The sequence below is a fragment of the Mytilus edulis genome, chromosome 12, assembly GCF_963676685.1.
Source record: "Mytilus edulis chromosome 12, xbMytEdul2.2, whole genome shotgun sequence".
NCBI classification, from domain to species: domain Eukaryota; kingdom Metazoa; phylum Mollusca; class Bivalvia; order Mytilida; family Mytilidae; genus Mytilus; species Mytilus edulis.
In genome coordinates, this window is record NC_092355.1 from 26,012,920 (window position 1) to 26,027,675 (window position 14,756).

The window sequence follows — 14,756 nt, forward strand, 5'->3', positions numbered from 1 at the left end:
GTCATGTGTTAAAATAAAAAAAGAATCAGGACCAATAACTCAAAACGTGTCAACAGATTATTTTTTAATTCTCAGGGTAGAAATATCTATTTGTGCTGACCATTTTCAATCCGTCAGTTTTATCTAACTCTTTAACGTTTTGAGAAGTGAAAATAAAACCTTTATTGCATTCTTAGCCATGGTGGACGTTTAAATTTATTAATCTATACGAAAGACGCAATTTTCTTTGGTATTTTTTGTAGATGAAACAAACAAACTTTGATGTCAACAATGGTCAATGTATTTGACATTTTCAGAAAAAATAAGGTATTGATTTTTTTTTTATGGACAAGTTATAAAAAACGGACAGACGAACGAAAATAAATAGAAAAAACTCACATAACCCTCTTTCATACTGATAGAAAACAGGGTCATAATGTACTCGCTACTATAGGAAGCTCATATTATCCTCTGTCAAGCTTATTTGAAAACAGTGTCATAATGAACTCGCTACTACAGAACGTTTACGAAGTCAGCAGTTTGCTATATAATATACTGCTGCTCACATAAAAAAAAAATAGAAACTACATCAAAAAACTTAATTCAATTACGTAAAATTTATTACAGTTAGCTTATTATTTTTCGTCTGACACTTACTAAACCTTTCCCATAAAATTCGGTTCTTTTGAAACCAAATTGTTCCAAGGCTCTTTCCAAAAATGTCCAACTAGTTCCATGGCTTGATATAGCACGAAGTAATATATATTCACTCATTGGTCGACCAAGAAACTTTGCAAAGTGTAAAATGAGGTGCTCTTTAGAATTCTCAGACACACAGCCATACACGTTAAAATTTAAAACCATTCCAATTGGTGCCTGCCAGAAATTACTTATTGAAAGTAAAGTTCTTTGTGGACAATTCAAGTCAGACACTACAACTGCAGTTCGTTTTGAAACAATCAGAGGAGCATTAGATTCAATAGCCATGAATGGTACGTCGTCAGAAACTATTTCATTCTCGGGGAATAAGTACGGCTTATGGTCAGTTGATGCTAGAATTTCACCAAGCACCTTTTCATCAATACTTTCAGCTTTAAATGATGGATTTTCATTCGAATTTATTATGACATTGTACTTATTTTGTAGTGTTCCTTTGCATGTGTCGTAAAATCTTAAATCCTGTAAACAAAAAAGAGATATGCTTGATTTATTTAAAATATAAACTTAAAAATTCTTCATTTTATAAAGATGCCCATCAATAAAAAAAAAAAACTATAGTAAGTTTCAGCATTACAAAGAGCCCCCATGCATTGAATTTTGGTTGAAATCTAACAAAGTTCAATTTTGACCCGGATTTGGAACAACTTGTAAACGAGGCCCATCAATCCAAAGTTTTATACATTCTAAATTGCACAATTTCTATTAAAAGGAATATAAATCAAAATTTAATAAAAATCACTTTTGCTACTGAAAGGTCAACAACTCAAGAACGGGAAAAGCTAACGTCGTGAAAAATAAATTTGATCGTCACATGATACAACATATCCACTTTTGGATAACGTCAAAGTGTTTTCATGTTGGGCGTCTGTCCGCCTAAACTATTTTATCCTGGAAAATTCAGAAAAAATATTTGAACGACTTAATGCTAAACAAATATATTGTTCTCGATAAAAAAAAAAAGAAAAAAAAAGAGGGGATTTAGAAGTATAACTAAGACATACATACTTGTTCTACGATGTTGTTGTATATTCCTTTGTTAATCAATTGAAGTAACGGTGAATGTGTTGTATTTCCTATAGTTTTATGCCACAAGACTTCCGGACGGTAAAGAGAACTGCCTTTGTCCATCCATTTTAACATCATTCCAGCAATGCCTTTGCCAGCGTATTCTTTTGAAACTCTCCCTGCCCTCGTAACTATACTTCTCCTATCATCCACAGTTGTCATCAAAGTGAATCCTACCTAAAGTATGAAAACAAAATTGAGAATGGAAATTGGGAATGTGTCAAAGAGACAACCACCCGATGATCATAGAGCAGACAACAGCTGAAGGTCACCAATTGGTCGACAATGCAGCGAGAAACTCCGGCAACCGGAGGAATCCTTCTGCTGGTCCCTTTACAAATATATATACATTTATATTAGTTCAGTGGTAAAAGACGTCATACTAATAATGGAATCTGATATCTATTTCATATTAAAAAAAAACAGTTCATTTATAAGTTTTCACTGCTTCTTAATTTTTGTTTTCATCATATTTATATAAAAAATATGCAATTGGTAACAATACCGTAGAGGCCAAAACAAATATATTATTTAAACAAAAAAGGAAAATCATGAAAATATTGAACTCCGAGAATGAAGCATGTGACGAGTTGATATGGGATATGTGTCGTATTTCGTTACTACAATACCCTTCCCTTTTCACGAATGTGACCCATCGAATAAGACTATTTACCGGATTTGTAATAAAATAAGCAACACGACGGGTGTGCCTTTCCGGAGCACCTGATATCACCCCCGTTTTTGGTGGGGTTCGAGTTGCTTAGTCTTTAGCTTTCTATGTTATATTTTTCTGTACAATTATTTGTCTGTTTGTCTTCTTATTTGTTTAGCAATGGTGTTGTCAGTTTATTTACAATCTATGAGTTGACTGTCCCTCTTGTATCTTTCGCCCCTCTTTGACAAAGTTTCAAGATAAAATGTATAAATGTATTGACGAAAAAGAAACCTAACAGGTGGAACACATATGCCGGGCCCTTGTTGTTTTATCTCAAACAAATATGACATAAGTAAATCGAACACCCGTATGTTTCAAGGGAGATAAGTGACCTTGTAATTTAATAAATCTTGGTTCATAAAATTTATAATATAATCATACAAATTTATCTCCAATAACGGCAGCATACATCTCGTTATTTGGCATATCAATTAGCACATGGAAATAATCAGGTAGATAGTCACCGCCATTATAAATCTCAGACGGTGGAAATATAGCCATCACTTTCTCATAGTCTTCTTTTGTCACCCTTTTACATCTTATCAGGTTCCTGATCATTATGTTTACTTATGCAGTTAAAGATATATATTTCTTCATTTGTATCTGTCAATAAAAAAATAAGACACCAATCATTTAGATTTAAGACAATTGAATGCATGATGAATAGCTTACTTATAGAAATAAAATAATGCATGATTCTAATGAGTCAATTCTCCACAAGAGACCAAATGACACAGAAACAAACAACTATAGGTCAACTTACGACCTTCAAAAATGCGTCAAATCCATACTGTATGCATAGTCAGCTATAAAAGGGCCTCAAATGACAAATGTAAAACAATTCAAGCGAGAAAACAAACAGTCGACGAAGTAAAATCGGAAAAATCGCACTGAAATCGTAGTAGGGTAGCATTAAAAACGTAGTAAGGTCGTAGCGAAATATTTTCCACTGGCCTATCTTGTTGCACCAATACAATGATTCTATGACCATCCCAATCTTACTACGTCCTGACTTCGACAATCCGATGCTTTTCCGTACTTCCCTACGCCTATTTCATCCGGCTCAAAACCTCTGTAATTAACGTATTACGGTTTTTAAACGTGAGCATGGTGAGCGGGCATTATCAGCGAGGTGATCACAATGTGAGAGGAGATATCAAGCTTGCTTTTCTCAAGCGTAAAACTGTTTCAGGGAAGTGAAAACGACCAGTAATAGAACGATAAACAGATAATTGGAATTTCTTCGTATACATATCTCAACATATAAGCCGCTCGATACAATGTGAAGCTTTTTTGTTCGTAAGCTACGCTCACTGTTCAAAAAGGTTCACATTGTGACGCGGCTGATATTTTACGATATTAATGTGTAGAAAATCCGATAATCTATAACTTCTACGGCTAATTTTTGTCATGTCTGCACTACATTATGAGCTAGCTTATATACAAAAATGCAAAAAATAAACGTCGTTGTGCTGCTGTTTCTGTGACTGCTACAACACACATTATGATGATATTTGGAAGATTTGGAATCCATACACAAAAGTCATTACTATACGGCGTGTTGTACAGCTGTTCAATAATTTTCATGACGAGAACAGTTATTTTCATTTATTGATAATGAATTCGAAGTCAATAATACTATCTTGAATTGAAAAAAAATCAGAATCAAAATAGTTTAGTTTGTGTCTTTATTTTCTTGTTCTTGTTTGGCATTTGGCAGACTGCAAATTTTCCGGAGAATTGTCATTGTACGGCCAAATTTAACAGACTGTCAATAAAATAACAGACCGACTGCATGTGCGAGATCCACATAGGTAGACAAGGTCGCATAACACCCCTATTCGTAAATAAAATAATAAATAATGAGAGTGTCTCATCCTGTTCTGGACTTGGAATTGGCACATAAAAAAAATGCAGTTTAATTGATATTTTAAAAATATATATTATATGTGTATGTAGAAAAAGAGTCAATAAAAGTCCGTTAAAAAGATTTCAATAAAAATATATTGGTGTCGTTTTTGGTTTGAATTTAAGCAAAGTATAATAACCAATAGATGCAGAATTGTCACACATTAGTGTATTTAATTGGTTATATTTTTTTTTTGTATATGAAACTGGATGTAATCAGACCAAAACAAGAAAACGCCCGTTCACATGCTTGTAATTCAATGGTGTCGTTTGGCATTGTATATCATATTTGTATTTCGTTCTTTGTTTGTACTTAAAACAGGCCGTAAGTTTCCCGTTTGAGTTGTTTTGCAATTTGTCATATAGGGACCTTTCATAGCTGACTATGCGGTATGGGTTTACTAATTGTTGAAGTAACAAACGTATAGTTAGACGATCGGACAGAAGAACAAAGTGTTTTCAATATAGCTCTACTTCTAGACAACAAGTACGCCAATATTCATACATATACGCCGTATAAAAGGTAATGTAACTTATCTATTGATAAAGACATCGTTCAAAATTATTCTGTAATACCGGCTACTGTACTTCCTATAAATGTTATATTACAACTTCATTTTCGGTCGATTGAGGTAATAATGATATGAATTTAATTGCACGAAACAGCTCTTATTATAAAACAAGAAGTACTCCTTATACTTTAAATTTGAAGCATGATTATCTTTTGAATGTAAAAAGAAAAAAAATCAAAGTACGTCGGGGCCTTTTAAATTTGACGATACGGTATCGGTTTTATCATTGTTGAAGGTTAATTTATAGTTGGTTCACATTTTGTCATGTCAGGGCCTTTGCAATAATGTTGTCTATCCTCTTACAGTACATGAAGCAATTTAGAACTAATGTCGGACGGAGATGCACCTTTATATACATGTACTTCTATCAGATTTTTCTTTTTGGCCGTACATCTGACAAAGTAATCTGCTAGAATCTTTTTTTATATCCTTTTTTTTATTATGAAAAGGTTCCTGTCCAAATTTCGTTTCGCAAGTGTTTAGCACAAATGTTTTGCCATTTTATGTCAGAGTAACCATCTTATAAATTTTTATGATAAGTATCAACTCTTTGAAAAACACCTGCATATACTTGACAGCGTACTCGTGCACGGCGGGAATGATTACACGACGTTGTTGCGATTAAAACTAAATATAACGTAATTTAGCGCCGTATTGACAAACGTCGTAAAAAATTTAGGTATATGGCTTTTATTGAAAAAACAAGCACATGGACCCCAATTTTTTTTCTTTTGCAATCAATCAAGTACTGTTTCAAGAAGTCTCCGCCAAAATTTCAGGAAAAAATCAAAGATCAATTTTTTTTTCTGCACTTCCAAAAGACGCAAAAAATATGGTCAATTTCTTTATTTCGGATATAGCAATCTAAATCCGGAAAATGATGATTTGATTTAACCTTATTAAACTTGTTTCAGCATGTTGATGCCATGGATCAAGGGAACATTTCACAAAAAAACCGGTTAAGTTATGACTTTTCGTTCAAAAGTATTGTTACTTTCTTTAAAAATCCTTATTTATGAAATTTCAGGGATTTTCTTCAAAATATGCAAATTTCGAACTAAATTATCTCAAAAAGTAAGTCATGAAGGTACTTTTTTCTTTGCATATTTGAAAAGAACACATTAAAATTTACCTTCTATCAAAATTTTAAGAAAGAATCAACGAGGGATCTCTACTGTATCGTATGCCCTTAAGGTTAAATATTTAGAAAGCTGCAAATTTTGGTTGAACAGATAATTTTAATTGGTGGTCTGACACCTTAAGTAAACCGTGTTTGATAGGTAGTATAAAAAAGAAGATGTGGTATGATTGCCAATGAGACAACTATCCCCAAAAGACCAAAATGACACAGACAATAACACCGTACGGCCTTCAACAATGAGCAAAGCCCATACCGCATAGTCAGCTATAAAAGGCCCCGATAAGATAATGTAAAACAATTCAAACGAGAAAACTAAGGGCCTTATTTTTGTAAAAAAAAATGAACGAAAAACAAATATGTAACATATAAACAAACGACAACCACTGAATTACGGGCTCCTGACTTGGGACAGGCACATACATTAATAATGTGACGGGGTTAAACATGTTAGCCTGCTTGTTCATGTATAATTTATAATAAGAGATCATATCCTTTTGGTTAAAAGTACTGTTAGTTACAGAATCATTTCTAAATCGGCAATAAAATTAAGATAAATAATTTATAGTCATTTAAATCAGCAAATGCAACAACATTTTCCGAAAGATTAATTACATTTTCACTTACTTTTCGTCTGAAGTAAGCTGGGTGGTTAATTTATAGATAATCGATCGTTTAACCGTAGTGTTGTAAACAAGTATAACGGTGTATCATTGTCTCATGTGTGTTTATATATAACGGGAAAGATTAAACAAGATTAGTATGCAGATCAAAATTGTGTCCTGAAATAGTAAATTGTAATCGTGCGTTATCTTTAGTAAATAAATGTCTATGACACTACTTTTTGATACAATTTGTAACTTTACATTTGACACACATTGCACCTGACCTGCTCTTTTGAATTCTAATTCTTCAACTCTTCTGTCCAATAATGTCAATTAATTGTTCTTGTGCTTGCCATTCCAGTAAATGATGTAATTATATATTCAATGATTCACTCATTGCCATACAAAGAAATGTGTATGATGGAATTTCTCGCTACATTGAAGACCTGTTGGTGACCCTCTGCTGTTGTTTTTTATTTGGTCGGGTTGTTGTGTCTTTGACACATTCCCCAATTTTATGATGTAGACAAAAAGTCACATAGTCTTTTAATCAGTTTAATTGAGGTCTTAACCTGGCATGTCAGTAACTACTGGTTGTCCTTTGTTAATTTATGTATCATTGCCATTTTGTTAGTTTCTTTTGTTATCTATTCTGACACCGGACTTCTTTAAAACCGAGATCTACATTGGCTAGAGGTACATTTACATTTTAAAGAGGAGGGTTGAGATCTCACAAATAAAATTAAGAATGGAGATGGGGAATGCGTCAAAGAGATAACAACCCGACTATAGAGCAGACAACAGCCGAAGGACAAATCATGTTTAACTCCGCCGCATTTATGCGCCTGTTCTAAGTCAGAATTTATTGTGCCGTCCATTTTCACTGAACTAGTACACAATTTTATGTAGAAGCCAACTGAGGACCCCCTTCACGTGCGGTATTTTCTCGCTGCGTTGAAGACCTACTGGTGGCCTTTGACATATTCCCTAGTTTTATTCTCAATTTTATTAGCAAATTGTGAATTGAGGAAGTTTTTTTTTTATTATCACAGACCAGCAGCTATACTTGTTGAGATCACACTTCATTCCTACTGGTGCTTTCATAATTGAAACTTAAAAAATGGTTATTTTGAAGGCGTGCCAATCTTTTTGTATCTTGAGACAATAGCTATACTGTAAACCAACTTATTTTCGCGGATACTTTATTTCGCGTATTGCCATTTAAAGTCCACTTCGCGGCTACTTAATTTCGCGAATTTCTAATTTATATGATGTAGTTCAGTAAGGAAAGATCCATGTGTTACATATTCGCGACGATTTATATTCGCGTTATTTTTCTACTCGCGAAAGTCGCGAAAATAAATCGCTCGCGAAAATAAGTTGGTTTACAGTATATAAGAACAAACTATTATAATCAGTTGAAAAGGGCTTAATTCAAAGCAGAAATACAACTCACAAAAAAAAAGAGTGGACGTGGCAAGGTACATTCTGTACTATACATCCCAACATAAAAAAAAGACGCTTAGTAAAGATCGGAGACTACTCGCAGTTACTGACAACCATTTCACAACCATTAACGACTAAAACAATATCCTACATCTAAAACTAAAATATGTACTTCCTTCTGTATTTTAAGGTGAAAAATAGGTCCTGTGTTTATTTTTAATTTCGTTCCCACATCATATTCCCGTAAGAAAATTGTCTTCGTCCAACAATATGAGATCTTGATACCAGAAGATAATATTCTACTTGTACCAACACGAAGGCTTACTTTTTATGGGAATAAGCTGAAACATAGTTTCGCATTCACCACTACAACGTATTAGATAGTACACTTACTTTACGAAATATAAAAACTAAAAGTGAAACACTAGGCTAAATCACATCGCACAGACTATGAAAAAAGACACCGTGGTCTTATGTTCTCCACCAAAAATCATTATTCAGCTCATAATGTATCATTACGTGTTAAAACCCCTTTACATATAAAATAAATGGTAGATTAAACACATATCAACACGCTTTACACTTAGTATTATTTTTTTTTTAATTTGCCATACGCGAACATTCTGTGCAAAGATAATTATTTTCTAGGATATAAAGCTGCTAACTCAAAGCACTACTTTGCTTGTTGTTCCGGTATAAATCATAATGCATGTATGTACTAGTAATTGGAGTGTAAAACAAATCTTGATTTTACAAAAAGTACGTAAAAAACTATACACAATGGCAGTTTATTTTGAAAAAAAAAATGTTAAAAGAGTTTTACTTTTCAGTGGAAAGTATTTATAACTTGTAAAGCAACGTGTAATTTATTCAAGTATTATATACTTATATATTTAAACCAAAGTAATTGTTACATAATCACGGGGTAAGACCTAAGAGTACGCTGTATAAATCTGACTTTGCATTCACAACTTCTCATTATAGTAATTATGATCATTAACTTTTTGTAATTAATCTAGGGAACGTTATACTTCTGAAGTTCAGTGGTTGTCGTCTTTTTCTGTGGTCCAAATTGTTTCTCGTTTTTATATAGACTTGACCGTTGGTTTTTCCGTTTGAATGGTTTTACACTAGTACTTTTTTGCGTCCATTAAAGCTTGCTGTTCAGTGTAAGCCAAGGCTCCGTGATGAAGACCGTACCTTGACCTATAAAGGTACTTTTATTATTTGTTACTTGGATAGAGAGACAGTTGTTTCATGGGCACTCGTACATTTTGTACCACATCTTCCCATATCTACATGTACTTACATACCTTAAATATAATGGACACAAGTTCAGGCTAGATCTGTATAGTTGACCAAGTGAAGTTTTATTATTAAAATTTATCCCTTAAAACCTTTTCCTCACGTGGTAACGTCAAAGATCAACCTAAAATTGCTTGTCCAATCAGATGTTAATTTGTTCCCCAAGTTACAAGTAATTTGAGTTACTCCTCCCGTAACTATTTTACAATAGACAATTTTTTTAAGTAATCGCTTTGCCTTCAGCGGGACACTATCCCTAATGATAATGATGTATTGTCTAAAATGTGCCCCTTTTTCATAATTACTTAAGCTTAACCTTTCAGAGGGATTAACATGTCACAATCTTGTTGATAATGTTTTATAAAATTTCCTGTTACATAATATTGTGTTGAAACTTTTTTAAAATCAATGTAACAGTTTTACGAAAATATGAATCTTTCTATTTTAGATCATGATTCTGATTTTCATTAAAACTGACAAATCTTTATTTGTTTGTTATTTTAATTCTTTCATTAATCAAATATTCTTTTATTATATATTTGAATAATTTAATTTTGGATGTAAATAAAGGCAACAGTAGTATACCGCTGTTCAAAACTCATAAATCCAGGGACATATAACAAAATCGGGGTAACAAACTAAAACCGAGGGAAACGCATTAAATATAAGAGGAGAACAACGACATAACACCGAAACGTAACACACACAGAAACGGACCAAGCATCAGACAAAACACCACGAGAATAACAAATATAACATGAAAACCAAATACATGAATTTGGGATAGACAAGTACCGTGCCACGTCTGATCTCAATATCTCAAAAATAAGAGAAAACACAAACGACTCAACGTTAAAATGCAACACACACAGAAACGAACAATAACATAACAATGGCCATCTTCCTGACTTGGTACAGGACACTTTTAAAGGGGGATAAAAGTGGTGGGTTGAACCTGGTTTTGTGGCATGCCAAACCTCGCACTTTAATGGCAAAGTTAAATATAACATTGAAATGACAACATAATATTACAGGACTACAATACAAATAAATAGGAGAACATATTAGACAAAGAAAAACATGATTAATAGATAACAAAAAGCATCAGGTTTAAAATTCAATACGCCAAAAACGCGCCTTGTCCACAGAACAATTCATGCTATTGCAAACAGTAAATTTTATCAAATGAATATGAACACGTACGTCTTCTGATTGACATTATTTTGTTATCAGCCCATAGACATAATTTAGTCATGTGACCGTGACGTCCTCAACGTTTTATCATGGTTTTCTACAGTTTAAAATGGAATTTAGAATTAAATTATAAGAAATGACTGTAATATTTTTCTTCTGTCTATTCGAAATAACATAAAAAATGTGGTGCACACTGTTAAATAACCCGCTACGTTCACTGAATTTTTTTATGTTATTTCTTCATAGACAGAAAAAAATAGTACAGTCATTCCTTATTATAAATGAATATTTATGTGTTTGTAGATAGATGTTTTTGTGTTCTGTTAAATTGTTCCTTTTAAAAATTTTATACGATGATGACTGATGTACCTATATTCTGACTATTTTATTTATTGTGTCTGTTTAGTTAACGCATCAATGTTAATATAACGGAATTTGATGAGACTGTCATCAAAGTGAAAGGGTTAGCGCTATAAAACCATTTTCTACATTTGAAAATGCCTGTACCAAGTCGGGAATATGACAGTTCTTGTCCATTCGTTTTTGATGCGTTTTGTTATTTGATTTTGCCATGTGATTATGGACTTTCCGAATTGATTTTCCTCTAAGTTCAGTATTTTTGTGATTTTACGTTTTACTACGTCTCAAATATCTGAAACAATAGTGTAACGTTCACAACATCTAGAAAGACATCAAGTACGTTATCGATATGAATATTATAAGAATAAGTATACTTTATTTTCCACATTATAGGGCCCATAAAGAGCATATAAATCAAGTACATCTAGAAATTTATTCAGATATAAGTATCGTTTTGATATTGTGTTATCTTAATGGCCAGTGTCAAATATTTCACTTTTTTGGGGGCTCACATCAATAAATCATAAGACAAGTTTTAAAGGAAGGTTGATTGGTTGTCTTATAGGGATGCACCGGGAACGGTTCATTCTTAGTAAGTTTTTGCCTTGCAATGTTAAATACTAGAGACCTTTTTTACAATGAATGGGACATGCTCCTGAGATAGAGATTCATTTGTATTTACTGTCAAACGGGAGGCGAGCCATGTATGTGAAGTTCGCGGCCGGTTCGTTATTCGATATTCGATATTCAATATCCAACCGGCTGCTAGCAGTCAGTTCGATATTCAAATTTAGTTCAAAACCATAAAACATTAAAATATTTGATAACATTAAAAACATGATTTTTATAGTGAAGAGGAGTGAAAAGATACGTAAGAAATCGTTTTATGACCCCTTCAAGCTGTAGTTAACTTTCGTTGTCCTCAAATATAAACCCTCATGATGTCAATTGCATATTTATCTTGATGTAATATTGATTTCTATCAATAAAACGACACCAGAGATGCACCACAGATGTAATTTTATATAAATAATATATGATACAAGAACAAAAACCGATAACTCTAGAAACGTTTAGAAATATAAATATAAATATTTATGGAATACCTTGACCTATAAAGGTACTTTTATTAATTGTTACTTGGATAGAGACAGTTGTCTCATTGGCACTCGTACATTTTGTACCACATCTTCCTATATCTACATGTACTTACATACCTTAAATATAATGAACACAAGTTCAGGCTAGCCCCCCCCCCCCCCCCCCCCCCCCCAAAAAAAAGGAAATGAATAGTGAAAACCTACCGGAGACCGCTTAAATGACGGTGATACCCCCCTGGTATTTTAATGTCCATACAATTATACTCTATATATATAAAGGTTGTATCAAAAGGATTTCCCAGAATAATGTCATCTTCGATATCTACGGAGGGCTTAGATTGTCACTTTTCAGCTAAAAATTATCAAAATTTCAGAACAAAGGCACAGGGCAATGGCGAGACCCCCGACCCCCCCCCCCTTTTTTTGGTCTCTCAATCTTCCTAATATATAAAGGTTGTATCAAAAGGATTTCCCAGAATAATGTCATCTTCGATATCTACGGAGGTCTTAGATTGTATCTTTTCAGCTAAAAATTGTCAAAATTTCACAAACAAAGGGCACAGGGCAATGACGAGACCCCTCCCCCTCCTGGTCTCTCAATCTTCCTAAAATTTTGCAATCAGTTAGTTAATAGGTAGATAAAACGTGACTTAATGGAATTTGGGTAGACTTCCTTTTTTCTATGTTTACGGAGGGCATAGAGTGCCAGTTGGATATTCAAAATTTATAGTGAAAACCTACCGGAGACCGCTTAAATGACGGTGAGACCGCCTTGGTCTTTCAATGTCCATCAAATGCGACGAAATCACAGACTCTGTATATATAAATGTTGTATCAAAAGGATTTCCCAGAATAAGGTCATCTCCGATATCTACGGAGGGCTTAGATTGTCACTTTTCAGCTAAAAATTATCGAAATTTCAGAACAATGGGCACAGGGCAATGGCGAAACCCCCCAATCCCCCCCTATCCCCTTGGTATCTCAATCTTCCTAATAATATGCAGACATTTAGCTTATATGTAGATACAAACGTGACTAAAAGGAATTTGGGTAGACTTCCTTATTTCTATGTTTACAGAGGGCCCAAAGTGCCAGTTGGATGTTCAAAATTTAAAGTGAAAACCTTCCGGAGACCGCTTAAATGACGGTGAGACCGCCTCGGTCTTTCAATGTCTATCCAATGTGACGTAATCAGAGACTCTGTATATATAAAGGTTGTATCAAAAGGATTTCCCAGAATAATGTCATCTTCGGTATCTACGGAGGGCTTAGATTGTCACTTTTCAGCTAAAAATTATCAATATTTCGGAACAAAGGGCACAGGGCAATGTCGAGACCCCCCGACCCCCCCCCCCCCTTTTTGGTCTCTCAATCTTCCTAATAATATACAGACAGTTAGTTAATATGTAGATACAAACGTGACTTAAAGGAATTTGGGTAGACTTCCTTTTTTCTATGTTTACAGAGGGCCCAAAGTGCCAGTTGGATGTTCAAAATTTATAGTGAAAACCTACCGGAGACCGCTTAAATGACAATGAGACCGCCTTGATCTTTCAATGTCCATCAAATGCGACGAAATCAGAGACTCTGTATATATAAATGTTGTATCAAATGATTTCCCAGAATAATGTCACCTTCGATATCTACGGAGGGCTTAGATTGTCACTTTTCAGCTAAAAATTATAAAAATTTCGGAACAAAGGGCACAGGGCAATGGCGAGACCCCCCCCCCCCCCCCTTGGTCTCTCAATCTTTCTAATAATATGCAGACAGTAAGTTAATATTTAGATACAAACGTGACTAAAAGGAATTTGTGTAGACTTCCTTTTTTCTATGTTTACAGAGGGCCCAAACTGCCAATTGACGGTGATACCCCCCTAGCCTGGTCTTTAAATGTCCATAAAATTCGACGAAATCATAAACTCTGTATATATAAAGGTTGTATCTAAAGGATTTCCAAGAATAATGTCATCTTCGACCAGGGCGGTTTCACCATCATTTAAGCGGTCTCCAGTAGGTTTTCACTATATATTTTGAATATCTAACTGGCACTTTTGGTCTTCCATAAACATTAGAAAACAGGAAATGTACCCAAATTTCTTTTCGTCACATTTGTATCTACCTATTAACGAAGTGTCTGCTTAATATTAGGCAAATTGAGGAATCAGGGGGCTCTCACCATTGACCTGTGCCTTTTGTCCTGACATTTTGACATTTTTTAGCTGAAAAGTGACAATCTCAACCCTCAATAGATATCGAAAATGTCATTATTCTGGGAAATTTTTTTGATGCAATCTTTATATATACAGAATCTATGAATTCGTCGACTTTTATGGACTTTGAAAATACAGGAGGGTCTCATCGTCATTTAAGCGGTCTCAGGTATTTTGAATATCCCACTGGCACTTTGGGCCCTCCGTAAACATAGAAGACAGGAAGTGTAGAATTCCTTTTCGTCACGTTTGTATCTACCTATTAACTAAGTGTCTAAATATTAGGCAGATTGAGAAATCAGGGGGCTCTCACCATTGCCCTGTGCCCTTTGTCCTGAAATTTTGACGTTTGTTAGCTGAAAAGTGACAACCTAAGCCCTCCGTAGATATCGAAGATGACATTATTTTGGAAAATATATTTGATTCAATCTTTGTA

At 34.0% G+C, this 14,756-nt stretch overlaps 1 protein-coding gene across 1 annotated transcript; it reads right to left on the reverse strand.

Moving 5' to 3' along the window:
• Nucleotides 1-603: 603 nt before the first annotated feature.
• Nucleotides 604-1,944, reverse strand: LOC139499419 (uncharacterized). The gene is made up of 2 exons (XM_071288094.1): nucleotides 1,705-1,944; nucleotides 604-1,158 (listed from the first exon to the last, which is right to left on the reverse strand). Exons 1-2 carry the CDS (start codon nucleotides 1,924-1,926, stop codon nucleotides 607-609), a joined length of 774 nt encoding a protein of 257 aa, XP_071144195.1. The 5' UTR covers nucleotides 1,927-1,944; the 3' UTR covers nucleotides 604-606.
• Between the last annotated feature and the right edge of the window lie 12,812 nt (nucleotides 1,945-14,756).